The sequence below is a fragment of the Macaca fascicularis genome, chromosome 20, assembly GCF_037993035.2.
Source record: "Macaca fascicularis isolate 582-1 chromosome 20, T2T-MFA8v1.1".
Taxonomy (NCBI): domain Eukaryota; kingdom Metazoa; phylum Chordata; class Mammalia; order Primates; family Cercopithecidae; genus Macaca; species Macaca fascicularis.
The window spans coordinates 23,244,193-23,270,185 of record NC_088394.1 but is presented as its reverse complement, the minus strand read 5'-3'; the positions used below and the strand labels follow the sequence as shown (position 1 = coordinate 23,270,185).

The following is a 25,993-nucleotide window of genomic DNA, read 5'->3' as shown; positions in this document are numbered from 1 at the left end:
GTGTAAGTCACTCGGCCAAATCTCTAGGCCTCTGCCCATCTACAGAATGGAGCAGTTAAATTCCACTTCTAAGGTCATCGTTCAATTATTGACTTCAATTATATGATATTTCAGTAGTTATTCCCAGACAGAAGCTACCAGTTTCATGCCCTCCCCCAGTCAGTGGCCTTCCCATCTACCATTTCAATTCAAACCGTTGGCTTTTCTGCCAGGGGATATCTCAAAGTCATGTATCTGGTAGGTTCTATGGTTGACTTGCCCCCACAAAGTTCATGTGTTAGAAAATGAATCTCCAATGCAACAGTGTTGAGAGGTGGCACCTCATGAGGACTTAACACTGTTATCTTGGGGGTGGGTTCCAGATAAAAGGGATGAGTTTGGCTCCCTATCTTTCCCCTGCATGTGCACACACACGTATGCATATGCATATATATGCACATACATGCACACACACACACGCATGCATACTCTCTCTTGCCCTTCACCTTCTGCCATGGGATGACACAGCAAGAAGCCTCTCACCAGATGCAAGCCCCTCGCCCTTGGACTTCCCAGCCTCCAGAACTGTAAGAAATAAATTTCTTTTCTTTATAAATTATCTAGTCTGTGGTATTCAGTTATGGCAACACAACATGGACTAAGACAACAACTGATTTATGAACTTCACTTGGCTCAGGAACCTGCCGATTCCAACCACTAAAGGGGGCCTGCTTTGATCTGAAGTTTAAATGGGTTCTTCATGGGTTTGTAGATAGGTAGGGAGAGATAAACAGACTCCAAGCTATGTGTCCTAAATGGCTCTTGGCTATTTGTTTGTCAGCATATAAATGTAGGTTGATGTTTTTATTAAGATCTCTGCAAACTCCACACACTGGATACCCCAAAAGAACAAGGAGAACTGAGCAGGGAAACCTCTACTCCTTAATGAGCCTGTCTCGACTGCCTCATTTCAATGCTGCCATGCCCTTCTTTCAGAGGTTAGTCAATGTATGCTGTCTTTGTCAGCTTCAAAATCAAAGCCTTAAGGAACAAATAAGATTCGCATCTTTTAAAATCCTGCCAACAAATTATAAAAGGTGTGAATATTCTACTTATTTGTTGCAATATTTTAAGATAAATTTAAATCATTTGAATTGTAAGAATACTCAGTCTTTTTCTATTATGTAATAGACACCATTCGATGGTGTTATCATGACTCTCTCCTGTTACCACAACCACGAACCTTACCAGGGGCTCCAAGTGCTTCTAATAATCTTTACAAGGGTCTTGGGACAGTGTACAGTCCAGGGATCAAGTCCTGGCTCCTCCACTTTCTGGTAGCTGGATCTTGGATGAATGCCTTAACTTTTCCAAGCTCTAGTTCCTCATCTGTAATGTGGTGATAACCTTACCTTAGAGGGTTGAGAGAATTAAATAAGGCAATGCATGGAAGGCAGTTAAAACAGTGCCTGATGCAGACAAAAAATATATTTTCTAATATATTTGAATAGTAAAGATTTTATGAGAATTATTTTAAATCACAATTTTCAAAAAGGAATTGTTCTCTTGAGTATTTGATACCTTGGGGGAGTTAGGTTCTGTGCTTAAATAAATCATATTGAGTAAGCGTTAGATCCTTTTCTTAAGCCTTGAATTTGGAGTTTTAACAGCAAACATACAAAGGTTACACTTTCTGGATTCAATTCAGAAATGTCAGCACATCAAACACACACATTCAGACACACACACACAGAAGCACTTACTCATACAGTGTAAAGGGCAATTGGGTTTGGAAGAGAATGTCACATGAACAGAATCGCAGCTCATTAAAGCAGTACTTGAAGCTTTTGACCTCAGCTACATAAACAACGTTTTCAGATGACAGAATTGCCGAGAAACCAAGTCCTGTGAGTATGATTTAGTTTCTGAAGCAGTTCAGCATTTAGACTCTCAGAGGATACGGGCAATGGGATGTGACCAGTTAACCCATGTAGTATTTTGGAAATGATACTAACAGAGCATAGGACAAGGATCTTTGCAAGCTATAAAAGCTTGCTAGGTTTTCAGTCTTTCCTAATGTGCAGATGCCTCAAAATTATGAGTTTTAAGTAAAGGGCAGATAAGAATTGGTAACAAGAGCAGAAATGATTGGAATCAGTCTGTCACACAAGTGGGTTTGGAGTTGGCGAGGCCTGACACAGGCTAGAATGGAAGGAAGGAGGGAATGAGCATTCTAGAGATGTCTAGACAGGACTGGATGGTTGCTCCAATGTAAGGAGCAGAGGAAAGGGGCTCTTAATGTCTACTTCTCGTCAAGTTGTACTCCTCGAGCCCTGCCCAGAGAGCATTGACGATCAGATGCGCCATATTTTAGAACACTTGACAATCTGGTTGACCATATTTTAGAACAATTGATGATCTGATTGATAATATTTTAAAAGACTACTAGAGCCATGTTTACTACTGGGAAGATCCTTGTACACACACTCTAGCACTTAAGACTCCACAGGTGCCAGGCACAGTGACTCACGCCTGTAACCCCCAGCACTTTCAGAGGCAGAGGTGGGAGGATCACTTGAGGCCAGGAGTTTGAGACCAGCGTGGGCAATTAATTAAAAACAATGAAAACACAAATAAATAAAAAGCAGAAAAGACTCCAAGGTCTCTAATGAAGCCTACTTAGCTTTCTCTTCCTCTTCATCTCACTGCTTCTATGCTCTTCCTCTTCATCTCACTGCTTCTATGTCTTTGGAGGCAGCTGAATCCTTGTGCCCTGGGCTCATCCCCCTACCCAATTTTCACAGTAAGTCTTACATTAGGTGTTATGGAGCCTTTCGGAGGAAGAGTGACAGGACTTCATTAAGCCAATTCGTGACAACACATGAATGCCATCAAACTCCCCATTAGGCATTTCAATTTGAACATATTACCTAGCATATCTTGTCCTGTGACGTTATAGCTCCATGTACTACTACTTCTGCAATAAAATATGCTCATCCATGCCAAAGACTCAATGCACGTTTTGCTACAACTCAGCAAAATTCTGAGCTGGATCAGCCAGACACAGAGGAACTCCCTGGGTACAGCCCTCAGCCACTGCACCCTTTGCATCGACAGGAGGAAGTCCAACCAAGTGCACAACCATGTCCTCCTGCTCTGTGCCCTGCAAGCCAGCGCTCTGTATCACAGAAGCTTTCCTGACAGTCTATTTCATTCATTCATCCTATTGCTACCAGGACCAAACTCTTGGCTACCATGTTTTACACTTGAGGAGCAATCCTGTGGGCAGTCTGCAGGGACTCATGTTCATCGGTGCCTTCATGTCCCCATGAGACAATGACTGAGTGCCTACAAGATGCCAGGAACTGGGGAGGACCTGAAGATGCCAGCTTGGGGGTTCTCAAACAGCTCCAACCTGCCCAAGTTCCTATCACCTTTTGCCTGGATTATGGCAAGAGTCTTAGCCAGTCTCCCTGATGTCACCCTGGTCCCTACAGCACTCAGAGCGATCCTTCAAAAACCCAAAGTCAGAACATGTTATTTCTTGGTTCATGAGTTGGAGTAAAAGCCAAAGATCCTTCAGTGGCCTGTGCTTTCCTTTGGCCTCTCTGATCTCACCTCCTTTTCCTTTCTCCCTCAACCCCTCAGCTCAGCCACCTGGAATCCTTGCTCCCCCTTGACCATGCCAGGCAAGCTTCTGCTTCAGGGCCTTTGCATCTGCTACTACCACCCAAATCACTCTTCCTTCTCACCCAGATATACACATGACTCCCACCTCTCTCATCTTCTTCCTGTATTTGCTGAAATGTCATTTTCTCCACCTACTCTATTATATGGACATCTCCCTGACCTGGCTCTTCCAATCTCCATCCCTACTTCAGCTTCCTGCATAATGTTTATCAACTTCTGACACATTGTATATTTCACTTGTTTCTATGTTTATTATTTTGCCCACTCTCCCCAGAATATAAGCTCCATGAGGGCAGGGATGTTAATTATTTTTAGTGCTATATTCCCATCACCTAGAACAGTACCTAACCTCATCACCCACTGAATGGATGACTCGATATCTGACCACATTCCCACTAGAGGACAGAACCAGCACACGCTTCTTCCCAAGCCACTGCTCCATCATGCGCTCAGCGACAGTCTGCCCTTTAGTACCCAAACCACCAGCTTCCTCCCACCACATGCTGACTAGCAACAGCCTGCTGTGTGCCCTGAACAATAACTTCACTAGAACATTCTATACTTAACTGTATATACCCCTTCACTATAGTCCTGACTACACAGGATCTACCTACTGCACTGCTACAACATGTTCTGCCAGTCAACTCACAGGCCTGCTGCACCCTGCAGCACTGAGTTCTAGTCCCTGCTACATAAAGGTGGAGTCCCTGGTCCCACAGCATCCTATCCCCCGGGAGCTTGTGAGAAATGCAGAATCTCAAACCCCACCGCAGACTGGCTGAGTAAGAATTTTAACCAGATACCCAGGTGACTCGTGTGTGCACATTAAAGTTTAAGACGCTCTGCTAGGCTACATCATGGCATCTGTAATACTGGATTGGACTGTGCAAGGTTAGACTGCAGGAAGCTGAAGACCTGTCCACCCAAAGTCCTATGATTCAATGCACTGCCTCTTCAGATCCTTCGCCAGCACACTCTCCCAACACACACTGCAAAGCCACATGATGCCATGACAGTTTGCAAAATCAGCAACCAAATTATAGCCCTTTATAAATAGGGTAGTCACTTACACAACAACCAATTTATTTGCGATACCCTGCCGTACATAAAAAAAACCATGCACTCTAATATATATCCCTAAAGACTCCTTTATGTTCCACAGCACAGTGTATTACGGCATCTTGTTTTATGGCTATTCACTCATTGAGTAAGAATTCTTGAGCACCTATAATGTGCTAAACCCTACGCTAGGCACTGGGATTTTACACAGAGAAAGTCACAATCTTCAAGTAGTCAAAAAGACAGGCATGAGATTGAACACGTTATTACAACCTGTGATGAATTTGTTGATGGGACAGTAGCAGATATCTACTCAGGAATCAGCAAGAGCCTCCCTAAGTGGGTGATGTTCTGCTGATTTGATGAGGGGGGAAAGGCAAGGCACGGTGGGAATCAGGGGGCTGGGAGAGCATAGGAAACATCTTCGGGCATCCCAGGTGCATGACTCTGCATGGATGAAGCCGGCAAGGGAAAACAAGGCACTGCATGTTTGAGAAACTGAAAGAAGCCCAGGAATGCTGTTCTTGGAGTCAGGAGCTAAAGCTAGGAAGAGAACAGAGATCTAGCATTGGAAGACCTCAAAAGCCATATATGCCAAGGAGCATACTAGACTGGGGCAACAGAGAGCCATTTGGGTGTTTTAAAACAAAAGCAACACACAACCAGGCGAACATTAAAAAAAAAATGGCTCTTGTTCCCTGCAACAATACACCAAATCTACTGTATTTCAATACAGTTTCAAACAATGCTCTGTGAACAGCTCCTTGCCACAATAAAAGATGGCATTGAGAATAAATTTAAAAAACCCATTTAAAGTTATTTTAATGAACCTCCAATAATAGCACCCTTCACTGATGTTTGAATATAATCCTCTGTTATTGTTCCTTGTTTTTTCTCTCACCACACTCTATTGAATAGCATGCATGAATCAGGAAGGCTGACAGATACATGCATGCCTTTTCACATCCCACAAGGCACATGGAACTCTGCACACGCTCACCACAGGCCTTTTGGAAGTGGCAGACAGTCAAGAAGGGGTGAGGAAGGAGAAATATAAAATCCTGGGATTGGGGGGAGGAGGGCTCTGATGCAATGCATTTGCAATATAAAAGGCATACAAGCAGACTGGATCAAATGGGTAGGTGATGTATCTTTTTTTTTTTTTTTTTTTTTTTTCCCTGAGACAGGGTCTTGCTCTGTTGCCCAGGCTGGAGTGCAGTGGCATGATCATGGCTCATTGCAGCCTCAACCTCCCAGGATCAAGATCCTCCCACCTCAGCCTCCTGAGTAGCTGGGACTACAGGTGGATGCCATCACACCCACTAACGTTCATATTTTTTGTAGAGATGGGGTTTTGCCATGTTGCCCAGACTGGTCTCAAATTCTTGGACTCAAGCAATTTGCCTGCCTCAGCCTTCCAAAGTGTGGGGATTACAGGCATGAGCCACTGTACCTGGATGATGTATTATTTATTATTATTTCTAATTCAGTCTAAGGAGATTGAAGGCAGCGCCTGCTCCCTTAGAGCTGGTACCAGAACATTTTGAAGTACGTGGTACAGCCTGATCACTGTACTTTGAAAGTCACTGTTAAACCCACATGGAGGAATTCAAGACACAGGTCAGTGGGAAATCGTATCAAATGCAGAACAGTTGAGGGATCTTGTTGATAATGACTAAGTATTGTAATCTTTTTATATTACCAATGATAATAACAGCCACTTTTTCCTGACTGCTTTCTATGAGCCAGGCACGAGGCTAGACCTTTTATATTCATTACTGCTTAGCAGAGCTATTCAAAATATTTAACGGGTCAAAATGGACTCTGGTTGTAAATAACCATTGCTAACAGATGCTGGCTAAACAGCAACCTGACTTTGAACCATCACTACCCTTGAGGCTATAAACCAACAGTGCATGGGATACATATGGGTGTGGATGTGTTTTATTTGCCCCTGTGTTTAATTTTCAAAAATTTGTTCTGATATATAAAAGAAATCGTGACCTTTTTTTTTTTTTTTTTTTTTTTTTTGAGATGGAGTCTTGCTCTGTCACCCAGGCTAGAGTGCAGTGGCGTGATCTCAGCTCACTGCAACCTTCGCCTCCCAGGTTCAAGCGATTCTCCATGCACAGGTGTGTGCCATCGCATCTGGCTAATTTTTACATTTTGAGTAGAGACGGGGTTTCACCATGTTGGCCAGGCTGGTCTCGAACTCCTGACCTCAGGTGATCTGCCCACCTCGGCCTCCCAAAGTGCTGGGATTATGGGCATGAGCCACTGTACCCGGTCAAATTTGTGAGATTTTATCTAAACATCTTAATTTTATATACCCTTTCACTAAGCCCTTACTACACAGGGCCTACATACTACACTGACCGTAACAGGATCTGTCAGTCAACTCACAGGTCTGCTGCACCCTGCAGCACTGAGTTCTATCCCCTGAAAACCATGAAGATGGAGCAGCCCTGTGGAGGCTGTATCCCGCAGGGCAGGCCATCGGGAGGTGAACATCAGCTGAGCCTGTTAGGTAGCTCGCCTGCTCTCTGGCTTGCATTGATCTTCAACACTTTCTCTTCTATCTCACCAGTCCTCTTCCCTCATTCATATTATCTGCTTGGCCTCTGTAGGCATCTGAGTCTGTGACCTCTTCTGGAAGCCACCACCCCATGCCCTGACTAGAAGGAGGACCATTGTCTTCCACATAAAGAGATGATTCTTTTGGCTGGGTGTAGTGGCTCACACCTGTAATCCCAGTACTTTGGAAGGCTGAGGTTTTTGGAGGATCACTTGAGCCCAGGAGTTTGAGACTAGCCTGGGCAACATGGCAAGACCACATTTATTTATTTATATTTTTATTTATTTATTTATTTGAGACTGAGTCTCACTCTGTCACCCAGGCTGGAGTGCAGTGGCACAATCTCAGCTCACTGCAACCTCCACCTCCTCGGTTCAAGCGATTCTCCTGCCTCAGCCTCACGAATAGCCGAGATTACAGGCACCACCATCACACCTAGCTAATTTTTGTATTTTTTTAGTAGAGATGGGGTTTTACCATGTTAGCCAGGCTGGTCTCGAACTCCTGAGCTCAGGTGATCCACCCACCTTGGCTTCCCAAAGTGCTGAGATTACAGGCATGAGGCACCGCACCTGGCCAAGACCCCATTTATTTAAAAATAAAAATAAAAATTAGGCAGACATAGTGGTATACTCCTGTAGTCCCAGCTACTCAGGAGGCCGAGGTGAGAACATCGCATGAGCCCTGGAGGTTGAGGCTGCAGTAAGCTATGATCACGCTACTACACTCCAACCTGGGTAACAGAGGAAGACCCCGTCTTTAAAAAAAGAAAAAAAAAAGTAGATGATTCTCCATGTTACCTCCCTCTGGTCTCTGCCTAGCTTCCCTGGCTAAGCTCCTAATGCTAAACTCCACAGTAGTGATTCTCAACCAAGTCACATCAAGTCACCTGGAGAGCCTATTAAACACAGAACACTGGGCCCTACCCCTCGAGTTTCTGATTCAGGGGGTCTGGGTTGGAGCCCAAGAACTTCATTCCTAAAGTGCTCATGTAATGTCGATACCACTGACTGTGACACTGCATACTGATACTGCATACTGATGGACAGCACACTTTACAAACCACGGCACTACAGCTAGAACATGACCCCCAGACGTCCGCTATGTTCTATGCTGGTGGGGATGGAAGCATGTGCGTCTTTCCTCTGGCCAAGTGAGAAAAGGAAGGTCCACATTTCGAGATCTCATAAATAACCCCACAAAAACCATATGAGTTATACATCTCGCCTCTGAGTTCCCGGTTTCCTGAACAAATAGTTCACTCTTCCTTTCAGTATTACCTTTTCATCTTTTTCCAAATGGGCCCATAAAAGCTGTGATGCTGCTCATGACATGTGGGGCCCTCTTCAACCCCAACGTACACACAGATGTATCTTAAGTAATAGCAGCAGCAGAATTCTGCCCTTCAAAGACCCTACATCGAGACGTTAATTAATGTATGACACAGCTAACGAAAACCACGATCAGCTCTCTGTGAGTGTCTCCTCTGTTCCAGGCTTGTACAAAGTGCTTTATGCATCATAACAACCCTCTGATGTCAAAACTATTATCAACACTGTATTATGGATGATGACACAGTGGATCAGAGAGGGAAAAGGACTGGTCCCAGTTCACCAGCTCTGGAATAACCAAGGCATAGTCTGATCCACTGTACTCACTGAGAGTCAGACACGATTAAGAGTATTGTGCTCAATTCTGTGTCTGTATTTTAAGATGGATATGGATGTCATGGAGAACAACAGGCACCTGGAAGTGAGGTCCTATGGAACATGATTGCAGGAGGGGGTGGGGCAGGATTTAACTGGAAATCACAGGATTCAAGAAGGAATCAGGGTGGGGCTGTGGCTCATACCTGTAATCCCAGCACTTTGGGAGGCTAAGGCGGGTGGATCACCTGAGGTCAGGAGTTCGAGACCAGCCTGGCCAACATGGTGAAACCCAGTCTCTACTAAAAATTCAAAAATTGGCCAGGCGTGGTGGCAGGCACCTGTAATCCCAGCTACTCAGGAGGCTGGGGCAGGAGAATTGCTTGAACCCAGGAGGCGGGTTGCAGTGAGCCGAGATTGCACCACTGCACTCCAGCCTGGGTGACACAGCGAGACTCCATCTCAAAAAAAAGAAGAAGAAGAAGAAGAAGGAATTAGAACCTGCATCCGCAAATGTCTGAAGGTTGATCCACACACAGAGAGAGGCTCTAGCGGGAGTTCTGGTAAGGCTGATCTGACGGCAGTGTGTAAGTTGGCAATAATGAGAAGGGCCACAAAGTAGAACTGGCTGCCTCTAAGGGCCACGGCTTCCTGCACCAGGAGGCATCCAGGGAGAAACGGGATGCATGGAGGTTGGTGTAGAGCTGTGATTCTAGCCATTTGGGATGAGGGGAAGGTGCGACACTAGGGAGAGGTGAGCATCACCTGGGAGACTCCTGAACTATGTGTCCTTTGCCCCTGGGCTTCCTGGTGGGCCTCCAATACAGTCAGACTGTCTGAGGCTTGGATCCTCCCTTCATCACTGCTGGCTGAGTGACCCTGAACAGAGCACTTAACCCCTCTGAGCCCGTTTCCTCTTCCGTAACATGGAATGACAGCACCTTCCTTCACAGGCTGTGGTGAGGATTTAATTAGATGCTGCATGAGAAATGCTTAATACGGTGCCTAGCACGTAAGTGCTCAAGAAAGGAATAACAATACTAGTATCAAAATAACTACCATTATTATCTTCTTCATCTTAACACTCAAACCCTTACAATGTTAGGTTTCAATGACGGTGTTTATGTTCAGTCTTCAGCCTCAGTCAGTAGTTTTACGACCCATCATGGAGTCACCAGGTCTGACCTCTATTTAATTTCACAAAGAAATATCCTCCCAGCAGAATCACAGTTTGATTAATTCAGGTGCAAACTCTTCTTTCCTGATGCCGACAAGTACTCCCTGCTGAGTCTTTGGGGATAGAAAACCTTCCTGTGGGTACGTGGACTGTGGGAAATGTGAGAGTTTTATTCTTGCATTATGAAAGTTATGTCAAAGCCGTCTCCACACCCAAACCCTCCAGGAGGGGGTCTTCAGTTCAAGAGGACGTCAGTCTCTGCTTTACTCTGTTTTGCCTTGGGTGGGAGCTGACTGCTGAACTGCCATCTTATTTACTGACTCAGACATAGTGTATGTTTCAGAATTAAATTTAAATACTGTTGAGATAAACAACATGACCTTTTCAATATCGGTATGAAGAGAAAATGACACAGTTGAACCAAGAGAAAGAATGAGGGCAAAGTTAGATCCTTTATCATAGTCCAAAAATGGATCTGAACTCTGCTCACCCAAGAACCATTCTCAGAAAGTTGTCAGCTAAGATAGTTACAATAATTGAATCAATGAAACAAAAATTCAATAGGCATCATCGTTTCCATCTTTATAGAGACGGAGCTGGGCCAATGGAAATGTCCATCTTTGTACCCAGTGACTTTGTGCACATGTGTGAACACATACACCCACGTTCCAGTAGACACACTGATGTCTACCCCTCAGGAAGCATTTGGAAAACACGGGGAACGGGCAAGAATACCTTGTATGTGAATAGTCGGCAGTCAGAGAGAATGGGCTACTTACAGCTTTTGGCTTATATGGGGGCTGGATCTCTTTGCGTTCAAGTTTCTCCCAATCAATATACCGGAAAAATGCATGCTCTTTGATATCACGTTCGCCTTCAGGTCCACAACCCAAACGTTTGCCCGGGTGTTTGGTCATCAGCTTTGAGAGAAAGAAAAACATTGTATTTGATGAGTTTCAGAAGAGGAAATGTGAGACACTCAGAAATCATTACTCCAAGGCATTAGGAAAGAAAGCACAAATAAAGAATCTCAACTCATTTTTGCTCTTTGCTTTTTATTTCAGCAAAAAATCCCAACCAGGACTTTGTAGGAGAGGACCTGATAACAGGACCTGCTGCCGATCATCTCTTACGGTTAATCAAAACGAAGCCTGAATGTGACCCTGAACTTCAAGTTAGAAATGCTGCATGAGGGCCAGGCACAGTGGCTCACGCCTGTAATCCCAGCACTTTGGGAGGCCTAGGCAAGCAAATCACAAGGTCAAGAGATCAAGACCATCCTGGCCAACATGGTGAAATCCCGTGTCTTCTAAAAATATAAAAATTAGCTGGATGTGGTGGCACACACCTGTAGTCCCAGCTACTCGGGAGGCTGAGGCAGGAGAATCCTTGAACCCAGGAAGCGGAGGTTGCAGTGAGCTGAGATTGCACCACTGCACTCCACAGTCTGGCGACAGAGAGAGACTCCGTCTCAAAAAGAAAAAAAAAAAAAAGAAAAGAAAGAAAAAAAGAAATGCCACATGATCCATTTTGGTTTAAGAATAAGTTTTGTGCAATTACCAGTGCATTTAATTAGGACAGTTTCAATATCTTCAAACTTCCCTCCTCCCACAACAAGAAAACTGGAATTTGACAAAAGCAAAGGCTACATTCATTCAGATACCATTTGCATTTCTCAGTAAAGCACTTGCAAAAATGACAAAACAGAAGAAAAAGTATTAGTCAAAGGGGCCCAAGTTTCAAGTAATTACTTTCTGAAAGCTCATTAAACAGTCAAAACCTAGCCCAGCTCATTTCCCTTGTATCATACATTACACACAACGCCGCTGAGGTTTCTTTGGTGTTCCGTTTAAATTACTTAATTATCAAAACCCTCCATCTTTGGGTCTCTGAGTGCTAAATAACAAGATGAATAGATGCTCCAAGATGAAACCAGACAGGCTTCCTCTTGTAAATGAGTCCAAAGCAGCACGAAAATATCTCTGATCTCAATACTTGAGCAAATGCACAGAGGGTAAAGACGGAAGAGTTGGTGATTAATTAAAAAAAAAAATACAAGTCCAAAAGCTTTCCAGAGTTGACATCACACTGAGCAGCCCACGATGGCAGAATCTTCTGCCCAGGACTTGCGGATGATGGGGAAAGGATGAACCCAGAAATTCATTCCTACACTGCCGGACAGTCACTCAGCCTGTTGCCCCCTTACAAGATAATTTGTGGTCACACACACAAGCATGTACTTGTCATATAAACCGTATCCTCCAGGGTGGGGAAATTAACTGAGCACTTACGTTCTAAGCTAGCTACCTCTTTATTTACATGCACGATCTTCCCCAATCATTGCAATAACCCAATGAGGTGAGTATACTATTTTTCCCATTTGAATAAAAAGGCAATGCACACTCAGAGAAGTTGAGGAACAGCAAGGACTCAAGAGATAGGAAGTGGCAGTCAGTAAGAGCTGGGTGCAGACTCCACCACTGCCTAGCTCTAAAACTTGGGCTATTAAGAAAAATGGGAGCACATTTCACACGTGGTTTTCTCAGGAATTTTTGTGACCTGGCTTTGTCAGGAGAGGTTTATGGAGGGTGAGGAAATTGAGTCAAGCCTTGACATTTGTGTAAGATTAGGATGTGAGGAATGAAAGGGCAGGGAGGTTTTGGTTCACACTGATAATAATAATAATATCAATAATGGCTTCCGTGTACTGAGCATGACGACATCATATGCATTCAGGCTCCGTGCTAAAGGCTTCCCAGCTGTTACCCATTACTCTTTAACCTTTGCAACAATACTCTGAGGCCTCAGCAACTCTTATCCTCCGTTTTCCAGGTAAAGGATGTAGGTGCAGAGAAGTCAAGTCATCTGTCTAAGGTCAAACAGCTAAGGAGCAGGGCAAGGTTTTGAACAGCTCTGCCTGGCTCAGGACTCTTATAGCTTTATGTTCACTGAACAGTCTCAGCTGTTCAGTGTCTGCTGGTTTTCACCCTAAGGTACGGCCTATTTGGGCTTCTGTTTGCTTCAAGTTTGTTCAAAGTGGGCATAGCCCTCTGAGTAAGGTTTTATTAATTTTTGGGGGGAAGGGAGGTAGAAAATCAGGCCTTTGAGGGGATGGACATATAAAGGACACTGCTTCAATTAAACAGGAGACTGTTTTCAAAAGCTCAACTGAATTTCTGTCTAAGCAGGAGGATGCCAAGCAAAGAAAAGGCACTGCAGAAACATCCAGCATTAATTCGGAGTCTCTGCCCAGTTCCCACACTCTTGCTCTAATGTGCCTGAAGCCATGTAGACAGCTGGATTTAATCACTGTTCCAATCTCTGATCACCTCCCAGACGCATCCCCTGGGGCTCGCTGTTCTGGAGGAAGCATTTGGCTGTTCGCTTGCGCGACACTCGTTTCTGGAGTACCCTCCTTGAAGGAAGAGCCCGCATTGGACTCAGCCCACTCAATTAATAATGGTCCCCAAACTCAATAGTAAGAGAGTCACCCCAGTTAATCATGAAGGTTATGGGTCCTGAATTAATAGAAAATGGCTCTACCAGGGAAACTGCTAATTGGAGCTGAAGCTGAAGACAGCTGACCTGGAAAATCCTCTCCTCCATGACCCACTTAGAACCCCCAGCTGTCCAGGCAGGGCGGGCATGTGAAGGGGAGGACTCTGTGCATGTACTGAACACCTACTATGTGCCCACGTCATGCAAGGAGCTTTCCCTTATGTTATCTCATGTAATGCTCTCAAAAACTCTTTTCAGTGAGTACTACTATTTCATTTTTTAAAATAAACAGAAGCACAGAGATGCAAAGGAAGTGGCTTAAGATCTTGCACCTAGGCTGGGTGCAGTGGCCCATGCCTGTAATCCCAGCACTTTGGGAGGCAGAGGCAGTAGGATCACTTGAGCCTGGGAGATCAAGGCTGCAGTGAGCCATGAACATGCCACGGCACCCTAGCCTGGGTGACAGAGTGAGATGTTGTCAAAAAAAAAAAAAAAAAAAAAGACCCTGCACTTAGAAAATGGAAGGGTAAAGATTTGCAAAGGGTCTCTTGATCTCCAAATCTCCTACTTTAAAAGTCGCAGTTCCAGGGGATGCAAACTCAAATGCCAAGAGGAACCAGGCAGATAACACAATAGTGTCAGCACTAGTAATAGAAATAATAACTTCCAAGGGGTTTGGAGCAGAGTGCCAGCCTCTACTCGAAGTGATTTACAGTATTCAGCTATTTAATCATCAAAGAACCCTGTGTGGACTGCTATTATTATTCCCAATCTGCAGACGCCGTCAAACAACTTCCCCATGGTCTGAGGGCAATTAATGCCTGAACCAGGATTTGAACTTGGGTAGAATTGGCCAGGTGAGAATTTCTGTGAATTACAGAGGGCAAGCCCCAACTACAGAGGGCAGTGGTTTCCAATCTAGCTGACTGGTGCTTTGTAAGAATGACAAGCCAATGTGGCAAGATCTGATTTTTCAAGAGAAACCTGAAAGCTGAATGTTTATGAGAAATCTCCTGATCCTTATATGCTGGCAATTATTAAACAAATTAAAAGCTCCAGGTGCCACCTTCTGTCTACCCCTCCCACCCTTCAATACCATGTCTATGGGGGCCTGTACAGGCCTTCGTGTGTGCCTTCTTTTTCTTTATGGGCTTTGCTTAGGTTCCTAATGCACCTCTGCGACTCCCCTCTCTATTCTTCATTTTCCCTCTCCCTGCCTCACACCCTCAAAGAAAATATTTTCAAGCAATTCACTTTAGATGTTCGGGATTGAGATTAATTCACAGGTGGTTTCCCCAGGGATACGTGCATCTTAGCCTATGGAGCTGAGGTGCAAACCTTAGGTGATTCACTGAGAGTGGGAATTTAGGCAGTGTGACAAGGTGCTTTTAGGCTGAGAGGCTGGCCCAGCTATTCCAAACTGGGCCAGACCTCAGATTGGCCTGCCTGAGTTTCCCAGCTTTCCTTCACCCAAACCAGTGCATTCAGCATCTGGCTGGGGTCAGGAAGAGCAAAGTAGGGCATGAAAAGTCTGTAAGCATCCCACAGATCTAGGACTGGCAGCCCTGGTTTATTCAGACACACAGGTGGGAACCCGCTGATTAAGGCATGGCCATGTTCTAACCTGTACCACTGGGTGGTGGGAGAGCAAATTCTTTATTAGTATATTACGCTTGGAACATATTTTCTGGGCATCTAATTTGATTGCTTTCAGGCTTCCATCAGAGTTGAAAAATCACTTCATTTGGACAGTATGTTTAAAGGCAGTGGTGTGCAAGCCAAATGGAGACTTTTCCAAAATACTCATACCCAGACTTAATCTCTGGGGTGAGGCAGAAGCATGTGCATTCTGGTAAGGCACTTCAGGTTATCCTGATGGCTCCAAAAGTGAGCATCACTGATCCTTAGGATCTCACACAAGTCACTGTGAGTATGCCTTGGTCCAACACAAGACGCAAAACAAACAATCCCTCCCCACAAACACACGTCCTGCTTTCTTCGCAGGTGCCCTGTGTATAAACTGCAGACGTACAAGCGTGCATTCCCTTTGAGCCATTTGTGTGCATGTTGGGGGAGAGGGGACAGTGGGATTTTGAGTACACTGAATTTCAGTCTGCTTATCTAGAGAATTCCTTAACCTCAACACTGCCTGGTATTTTTTAGAACAAAAGTTGCACGCTCTTGGTATTAACTAAACACATACAGCAGAGCAGGGCAAGATAGCCTGAGTTGTGCCGAAGACCTCTTGTGCCCTTTCCCACGACTTCCAGCTCTTTGACAAAATCTCTGTGCTTTCTACCTCATTCACTCAATGAGCATTCCCCTGTGCTGGTTCAGAGACTGCAGCCCAGCCAGCAGCAAGACGCAGCTGCAGGCAGCTCTCTGTGGCACTTCTGTGCAAATCAGAAAAAAAGCGCTCTCTCCTCTGGGAGGTAGCAGCTCCATGCCAGGGTTCTCATATTGCCAAACAGAGTGAAGGGTGGCGTTCAGGCTCTGTTCCCCCCCTCCCGGTGGGGTGTCCTTGGGCAAGGTACATCCCACATGCCTGTATGGGGTGGTCCTGGCCACAGCTTTAAGAGATGTACTTACCCCTTTGCAGATGGCCACAGCTTCCTTGGACATAGACTTGGGATAGGCTACGTTGTGTTCCATGATGGACTGGAAGAGTTCATCTTCATCCTCCCCTTCAAAGGGTGCCTGTATGACAGGGGAGGGTGGGAGGAGAAGAATCCCTGCTTGAACCCTCCCCAGAGCCCCCCTCAACTGGCAGACTCTCCTCCCTGGGGCCTACAGTGAAGCCACACACCCAGCTTTCAAATGACCACGGACTTGTATGACCCCAAGGCCGGGAAAGTCATAGAGGTTTCCATTTATGAGCTGTTACCAAACATGCATTCTCCTAAGGAAACCATGTGGATGGGGGTGGGGAGGACTTCTCTTATCGATCACTTAAAATTCAATTACCTGCCCAGCCAACATTTCATACAGCAGGACTCCAAATGCCCACCAATCCACGGACTTCCCATAGGGCTGATAAGCAATTATCTAGAAAACAGAAGGCATCCTATCAGGGAGGTTTGCAGTTCATGTATCTTCTGGAGACAGATTCCACTCTTCTTTTACAAGAAGGCTAGTGCCCACCTGAGCTATTTCTTTACATTAGCTACTCAGGGAATGACAGACATTCTTTGCAGAGGCACCTGCAGCTGGGCAAACACCTGTGGCTGTCACATTGCCTTTTCGAAGCACTAAGTACGGTGTATTATTATTATCATTATTTTCAAAACAGTGAGCATGGAATTTTTAAAAGAAAAACTGTCTTTACTCTTCATTGTAAAAGTTATAACATTTACACAATAATGTAAATATACTTAACACTACTAAACTGTACACTTAGAAATGGTTAAGATAGTAAATTTTATGTTACATGTTTTTAAAACATAATTACAAATAAAAACGTTTAAGAGGTAATAATATTTGTTACTATTTTACTATTTCTTTATAAAAGATAGCTAAGCTGAGATGATAACATGAAAATCACCCATAATCCTTTATTAAGAGAAAAATTATGACTAATATTTGGTCTACTTCATTCCATACTCTTTTCTCTGAATACATATTAAACTCTGTGTGTATGTGTGTGCTTTACATAAACACTTTGGTATGTGGACCATTTTTTTTCTTTTTTCTTTTCTTTTTTTTTTTTTTTGATAGTGTCTCTTTTTGTCACCTAGGCTGGAGTGCAGTGGCAAGATCATAGCTCATAGCTCACAGCCTTGGCCTCCTAGGCTCAAGTAATCCCTGCACCTCAGCCTCCTGTGTAGTTGGGACTATAGGTGCTCACCACCATGCTAATTATTTAACTTTTTGTAGGGACGGGGTCTCTCTATATTGCCCATACTGAACTCAAACTCAAGCAATCCTCCCACTTTGGCCTCCCAAAGCACTGGGATTATGGGCAATAGATCTTTAATAAAGCCAGTTATTCACTTAAATTTTCCTTGCTAATTTAATATTTGTATATGAACACAATCAGTTTTTATCTCTGCATAACATTCTGTTGAATGGATACACCCAAATCTATCTTATAAATTTCCAATTGATTAGGTCTCTTCCTATGCTGTAACATATATTCTTGCAATTAGACATTTGGACATCTGTCCAAGTATTTCCTTAAGATAAACTCCTAGATGTAGAATTGGTGGATCATGTGGTATATGCGGTTGTGAAGTTTTTAATTCATATTCCCAAACTGCCAGAACATGGAAAAGTCTAGAAGAGCCATGTGACGGTCCATCTTTCAGCATGTAGGGATGTAAAACTAACCATGTCAGAGGTTAAGAGGTAATATAGCAAAGGCTAAAGGCTGAGGCCTGAGGGTAGGCAGTCTGACTTTGAATCCTGACTGCTGTCTACTGGTAGGTTGTCTGATCACAGGAGAAGTTACTTAACTTCTATAATATCTATATCATGGGGTTATGTGAGATAGTAGGTGGCTTTCACATATTATGCCCTCAAAATGTTAACTAATCCTAGAATGTTTTATAATTCAGTTACTGCTTGTTTAACTCAAAAAGGGTATTTGAGCAAACTTGGCTATAAAGTGAATGGCCGTTTCTTGATCTCTATCTCCCACTTTGATTTCTATTCCAAAATCAGAAACGCAGAGATGTTGATTACAGGATATGAAATTTCAGTTAAGTAGGAGGAATAAATTCAAGAGATCTGTCGTACAACACAGTAACTATAGTTAATAACTATCTATTGTATTCTTTAAAATTGCTAAGAGGGATTTTTAAGTGTTCTTACCACAAAAAAAAAAGTATGTGAGATAATAAATATGTTAATTAACTCAACTTAGCCATTCCACAATGTATACGTATTTCAGAACATGTTGCACATGATAAATGTATACAATTTTACTTGTCAATTATGAACGAATGAAATGCGTTCTGAGAAGTAACCCGCAAGACAAGGAAGGGAAAGCATTCCAGGAGAACACTTCTCATTGAAAGTGTTTTCACACTTTTAAAGTACTTCAAGTCTTGTTTGATCCTCATGACAACCCAACAAGCCAATCTCTTTACAAAGGAAACTAGAGCCTGGGATGTGAGACCAGTTGCCAGAGGTGATGGGGTTAGTTCATGACAAAGCCTGACCTGCAGCTTATCCCTCCCATCTGCAGGCTGGAGGGGAGGCAACTTCATCAGCAACACAGTTCAGGGTTTCTTGTGCTTGTCTGGATCACCACCAGTGAGGAACTTCTGAGAACCCCAAATCCTGGGCCTCACCCTGCAGAGATTCTAATGGGATGGCATTTGAGCAGCCCACATTGTTTTCTGTTTGTTTGTCTGTGGGTTTTTTGTTTTGTTTTTTTTTCCTTTTGAGACAGGGTCTCGCTCTGTTTCCCAGGCTGAGGTGCAGTGGCATGATCACTGCTTACTGTAGCCTCCACCTGCCGGGCTCAAGCGATCCTCCCGCCTTAGCCTCCTGAGTAGTCAGGACAGCAGGTGTAAGCTAGTGCACTGGGCGAATTTTTATTTTATTTTTTTTTTGTAGAGATTAGGGTCTCACTATGTTGTCCAGTCTGGTCTCAAACTCCTACCCTCAAGCGATCTTCTTGCCTCAGCCTCCCAAAGCGCTGAGATTACAGGGGTGAGCCACCATGCCCCAGCTGCATCCTACATCATAAAAGCTCTCTCATGACTCTAAACTGCAGTTAGAGTTGAGAACCAGAGATTATGGAACCCACGGCCTATCAGGAAGTTGTGTTATAGATTGTGTCATATCTAATTAATTAACAAAATGATAATAGACCAAAGTATATCACATTGGGAAAACTTCATTGGGTCTGAATAAAGCCTTATTATTTTTGAATTACTTTATTACTCAAGTAATATACAAATATATCTACCTTGTAAAAAAAAATGTCAGCAGTATACAGAAGTAGCTAAATTTCTCTTTACAATTCCCTTATCTTCAGAAGTAACCAGTGTTATAAAATCAGTCTGAAATCTTCCAGATTTTTGTATGCTTTTACTAGTTGAAAACAGAGCAGTGTTCCGTGTATTTCTGTTTTATCCATAAATAGTATCACATTGTTGTCATTCCTCTTTCTTTTTTTTTTTTTTTTTTTGAGACAGGGTCTTACTGTGTCATCCAGGCTGCAGTGCAGTGGCATAATCACGGCTCACTGCAGCCTGGACCTCCTGGGGCTCAGGTGATTCTCTTACCTCAGTCTCCCAAGTAGCTGGGACTACAGGCACGTGCCACCACACCTGGCTAATATTTGTATTTTTTTGTAGAGACGAGGTCTCGCCACGTTGCCCAGGTTGTTCTGGAGCTCCTGGGCTCAAGTGATCCATTTGCCTCTTCCTCCCAAAGTGCTGGGATTACAGGTATGAGCTGCCGTGCCCGGCCTTGTATTTGTCATTCTGTATCTTGATTTTTTTTTTTTTTTCTCTAACAATGTGTCTTGAAGATCTTTTCATATCTACATACATATCTAACTCACTCTTCTGAATTGGTGCCTGGTAGTATTTCATGCTATAAATAAATCATGGGCTATTGTCCATTTTCCTACTAAGGAACATATACAGGACACAGATCCCATGTCATATGCCAGCCCAGGGGATCTGCTCTTTCTCTCTCGACAAACATTCCGATGTCACAATTAGGCGGTATCACATGGCTGTGGGCCACAGCAGTCTGATGAAGAATTTTACTGATGTGTGTTGGATGGTTCTTTTGAGTTTTATTTAAATTTTCTCCCAAACCTTGATGTATTTTGGGCTTGGGCTTCTGGATGTGTGCTAAATTAATTTGCATGTGTGATCTCAAAGGGAGGATTTAGAGTATAGAATAAGATTCTGCCCGAGGTTCCCTTGCAAGGTACCACCCTCGACCCTTCCCAGCTCTCACACGGCCATCTGGGGAGCAGAGGGTACATCACTGCAATGTGAACGTGTGCCCCGCAGCTCTCACCTCAGGGGCGATGTAGTCTGGAGTGCCACAGAATGTCTTGGTTGTCACCCCATCCCAGATGTTCTCCTTACACATGCCAAAATCAGCAATCTTGATGTGCCCCTCAGAATCGAGCATCACGTTGTCAAGTTTTAGGTCACTATGGCAGACACAAGAATTTAGAGATTTAATTAATTGCTATGCATTTCAAGCCAAGCAACAGCCACTCATTATGCATAAAACACTGTGTTAGGTGTTGTGTGGGCACAAAGGTCAGTAGCAACCAGCCTTTGACCTCCAACAGCTTACAATCTGGCAGGGAAATAAAAAGAGGTCCACAAACCTCCGTGCTTTTCTTTTTCTACAGAGCCAACTGTGCCAAGTGTCTCACAAGGACACAAAGAGACAGCACTTCTGAAAAGAGGGAGATCCACAGAAAGTTAAGCAAAGGGCAGAGCATCCATGACACTTCCTGGATCCAGGAAAATTCCAAGAATTTTCCTTTGCAACTTAAAGACCCCTTATATTTTGTAAGAAGATACATTTTCCACAAAATTATTATTTTTTAAAATATCTCTGAAGATGACAAAGAAAAAAAAGCTGATTGAAGGAAGTGTTCCCTGATCTCTTGGACTACCTCCTAGGACATGACCCAGGAGTTTCCATTGATTCTTTGAATAAAAAGATATTTGGCCGGGCATGTTGGCTCACATCTGCAATTCCAGCACTTTGGGAGGTCAAGGCAGTTGGATCACAAGGTCAGGAGTTCAAGACCAGCCTGGCCAATATGGTGAAACCTCGTCTCTACTAAAAATAAAAAATTAGCTGGACTTGGTGGCGGGCGCCTGTAGTCCCAGCTACCCGGGAGGCTGAGGCAAGAGAATAGCTTGAACCCGGGAGGCGGAGGTTGCAGTGAGCCGAGATAGTGCCACTGCACTCCAGCCTGGGTGACAGAGCGAGACTCCGTCTCAAAAACAAACAAACAAACAAATTGTTGAACAATTACTATGTGACAGGCACCATGCCTGGATGTAGTATGTAGCTGTAAACAAGATAAGCCTCCTGTTCTTCAGATAAAATTTCAGTGCTGGGCAAAAGATAACAATTACTCTATAAGCATGATTATTATAGATTCTGATAAGTGGTATGATGAAAATAAAGAGGACATAAGATAGTGATTAGAGGAAGTCACTTTAAGCAGGGTGTCAGTCAGAAAGGACCTCTCTAAGGTGGTGACATTTGAGCTCTAACCTAAAGGATATGTGCTGTATTCTCTTTTATTTTCATCTGTGTTGATGAGAAGAGCTTGATATTTTGGGGAACACTTGTAGTCTTTAGCACACAAGATGGATCCAATATCAACACACTTTCCTCCTCCCTAAACACCTACTCCAATGTCAATGCTTTATATTTCAGCACCAGTGAGCAAGGCTGAGTGATGGATCAGATGGTTCCAGTCCTAATAGAAGATGGGGAACTCCGACTTCCTGAGAGGTAGGGGGATCTATTGCTTAATTCAGATGTTTCCCTTTGGTCATCTTCATTGGGCAGTGGGCATCTGTGGTTCTGCCTATTCTAATATTTTGTGATGACAGCATTCTAATATTCCCTAGAAGAAACACCCTCATCCAATTCTTCCATGGGTGTAACATGGCTTCCATGTAACATGTCTCCAGGAATGGTCACATGGGCCTGTCCTGGCCAATGGAAATATTCCATTCTTCTGGTCACAGTGATTGATTCAGGAATGGGCATGTGATCCAATGTGAGCCAATCAAAGCTGTTAAGTATTAGTGCCGGCACTTTGGCTGGCACAATCAAGAAAGGGATAAGTGCATTTTACATTGGGGTTGTTCAGGTGGTATTATGGAAGTCTAGAAACTCCAGGGGTCACCAGATGAAGAGAAGCAATCTAATATAGAGAAAGTAGAGCCTAGAGGGAGGATGATAAAGTGTGCCCTTATAACGTGCACTTCAGCCTCTGCATGTATCCAGGCCTAAAGTCAGATCTGTGCCTGGATTTTTAAGTTATGTCAGCCAATAAATGCCTCTTTTAACCTCAGTTACTTTGAATTGAGTTACTGTCTTCATTTCCGACTAAAAGAATACAATCTGAAAACTATATCCTGGCATCTCCTATCTGTGTCTGTGGGTTCTCCTTATTCAAAGGGAGGGGGAGGTCCACTTGCACTCGCCCACTGATGTTTGCCAATCCCAACACGCCCTGCCTTTGGTGCTGTCCATGGTGCTGCTCGTATCCAGCCTTCATGCTCATCTACAAGCCACCGTGATTTGAGTGAAAGTTTGGAACTCAGAAAACCCAGGCTTTGCAGCAATTTGCTTTCCCTAAACTTACTAGGTAGGTCTATATGTGATATTTGTGATTTCTCTAATAGTGACAAATGACATCCCTTCAGCGGGACCACATGCCCAGAAGCAGGCAGCTGGGTAGACTAGGGAAGTGATAAAATCTTCATCTATTATAGAAAAGAAGTTTCAGGTGCCAAGAGCCAGGCAGTCCTGAGGCTGGAGGGCACCTCTGTCATCTTTACCATCACATAGCAGTGTTTTGATATCACACCCTAATCTTTTGTTCTATGTAATAAATCCTCATTTCTGCTTCAAAAGATGGATGGAGAAATTATTTTCATTTTTCAGAAAACCATCAAGGGCAAAACCAACACACATTCCAGATATAGTGATTGGTAAATCAGAAACCAAGTTTGATAGGAAGAATCTTTTTCCCTCCTCGCCCCCCAACACAACATCTCCATTTCCTTAAAGATGGTAAGTCTAACAAAATCCTTCATCCTCTTTACTTAAGAACTGTTCAATTAAGGAGAGATTTAGATGAAGGAGGTAGTGATTTGTAACATCTTAAAAGACTACCACTATGAAGGCAATCTCTATGAAATGACAAAACCATACATCTTTTGTCAAGTAATTTATTTTTTACCATTCCTATTTGACTATCAATTTCAAGAAGTCTATTTCCAAGAAGTGTTCTGGAGGGTGAGCAACAAAAACCAACTGTGATGACTTTTACCTGAAAAGGAATTCATCAAAGGATATTGGGGAGCTCACGGAATCTTTGAGGAGATTGAAGAACCAGATTAAGAGTCTATAAAGCCCAAAACGATGCCTAACTGCAACTCAGAGCTTGTCCAATGACACCACCACCCAAGTTGCCATGGGACACAAACATCACCCCTTATTCCACGAAGCCCTAAGCTGGACTCTGCCTATTGCTGTTAAGACCCTCTTCTCTTGCCTCTGGAAAGTAACTGCTGATAATTACTATGGCCTCTCTTGATACTGTGCTTTCTGCTTTCTTGGCCACTAGTTTCTGATTCAAGGTCTTGAGTAAGTATGACCAAGTGTCAGTGCTTGTGTTGTGTGCCTGCCCTGGCTACAGGGGGGCTGTGAAATGAGTATCTGTCATTTTCATTATCTATAGTAGGAGATTGAGTCTGTTCTTACACATACGCAAAAGAGGGGTTCAGATGAAGACTGGCCTAAAAGATTGATAAATATCCCTTTAAAGACCATATTAATAGTGGAAGATTAAAGGGAGAGTATGTAGTTAGTTTAGGAAAAGGGGCTTTGGAATAGGTATCATATTAGCACCTGAAGTGCTAGTCTTTGAATTTTACCACCTGGATCTGGATTCATGGATCCCAGATCCCAACGCGGCTTCCTGATTGATTAGAAACTAGCCCTGAATCACAACTCAATTGACTAGAACTCTAATTATTTCCTTTCATGTTTCCTACACTGGGACTGGATTTTCTTCCAACAAACTTGTAGTTCCATGTTTAATCTTCTCAAGAATCCAGTTGGTTCTATTTTAGTAGAGGCACATCCCACATAGGAGTTAGGTCCTAATGTCAGCACCCAAGTTGAAAATCATGTAGAGTGAAAAATCACCCATGATCCCTGTCTCTGTGGTTAAGCACTAGCTGAAGTCATTGGCTTGAATTTAGGGATCACATCATCACATCATATGGAAGATCATATGCACCTTTTTTTTTTTTTTTTGAGATGGAGTTTCATTCTTGTTGCCCAGGCTGGAGTGCAACAGGGAGATCTTGGCTCACCACAACCTCTGTCTCCTGGGTTCAAGCGATTCTCCTGCCTCAGCCTCCCAAGTAGCTGGGATTACAGGCATGTGCAACCACACCCAGCTAATGTTCGTATTTTTTTAGTAGAGATGGGGTTTCACCATGTTGGCCAGGCTGGTCACCAACTCCTGACCTCAGGCAATCTGCCCGCCTCAGCCTCTCTACATGCTGGGTTTACAGGCATGAGTCACTGCCCCCAGCCTCATGTGTATCTTTCAACACCAGAATTATATTCAGCACAAAATGATATTGTCACTATGACAGTCAAAAGAGAAACTAAGGGAATTAGATGATTTCCACGTGCCATTTCATGCACACAGAGCTAATGTGTTCACTGAGGGCAAACGTGGGCATGGACAGAATGAGCATACTATTTAAAATTTAAATTCTTTTTTTAGAGACAGGGTCTTGCTCTGTTGCCCAGGCTGGAGTGCAGTGGCACAATCATAGCTCACTGCAGTTTCGAACTCCTGGGCTCAAGTGATCCTCCTGCCTCAGCTTCTAAATTCGTCTTCTCTCTATTTTCACACTTTCACTAGGATCACCCACATGCCAAGTAAAACCACTCCTCTTCTTGACCTTCTTCCCTCCATCATTAGGAGAAAGTAGGAATGGCAGGGACTTTGTGCACTCAGAATAAGATTATCCTTCCCCCTATAGATTTCATATCAGCACTCCAAGGTGTGACTAAAAGCTCCAGGACTCTGAAAGCTTCTGACAAGGCCCCCACTTCCCATCCCTCCGTCCTGCCAGGACCCCATAGCCTTGCCTCCACTATCTGCCTTGTACTTACCAGGTCTAATCTTATCATGCCTTTTTTTTTTTTTTTTTTTTTTTTTTTTTTTTTTTTGAGACAGGGTCTCGCTCTGTCACCCAGGCTGGAATGCAGTAGTATGATCATAGCTCACTGCATCCTTGAACTCCTGGGCTCAATTGATCGTCCCACCTCAGCCTCCTGAGTAGCTAGGTCTATAGGTATGCACCACCACACCTGGCTAATTGTATTTTATTTTTAGAGATGGGGGCCTCGCTATGTTGCCTAGGCTGCTCTGAAGCTCCTAGCTTGAAGCATTCCTCCTGCCTCGGCATCCCAAAGCGTTGGGATTACAGGTGGTAGCTACTGTGCCCAGCCCCCTCATGCCTTTTAATCCCATATCCCGCAGTTAAAGCAAAAGGCCCAGGACTCCCAAGTCACCCCTAACTCTCCAGGCTCTCATCACTACGCTCTCTACAGAATGAGAGGGAACCCTCCAACACGCAGGGTACACCAGCACCCTCCCCTGCT

At 43.8% G+C, this 25,993-nt stretch overlaps 1 protein-coding gene across 2 annotated transcripts in view; it reads right to left on the bottom strand.

The window, feature by feature from the left end:
- Positions 1 to 25,993, bottom strand: part of PRKCB (protein kinase C beta) — a 382,389-nt gene that overhangs the window by 19,661 nt on the left and 336,735 nt on the right. For both annotated transcript variants that reach the window (XM_045381896.2, XM_045381898.2), the window contains exons 13-16: positions 20,609 to 20,747; positions 16,589 to 16,669; positions 16,214 to 16,321; positions 10,906 to 11,046 (exon numbers count right to left, since the gene is read on the bottom strand). In XM_045381896.2, the coding sequence (XP_045237831.1) occupies positions 10,906 to 11,046; positions 16,214 to 16,321; positions 16,589 to 16,669; positions 20,609 to 20,747 (469 nt within the window). The remainder of the gene's footprint in view (positions 1 to 10,905; positions 11,047 to 16,213; positions 16,322 to 16,588; positions 16,670 to 20,608; positions 20,748 to 25,993) is intronic.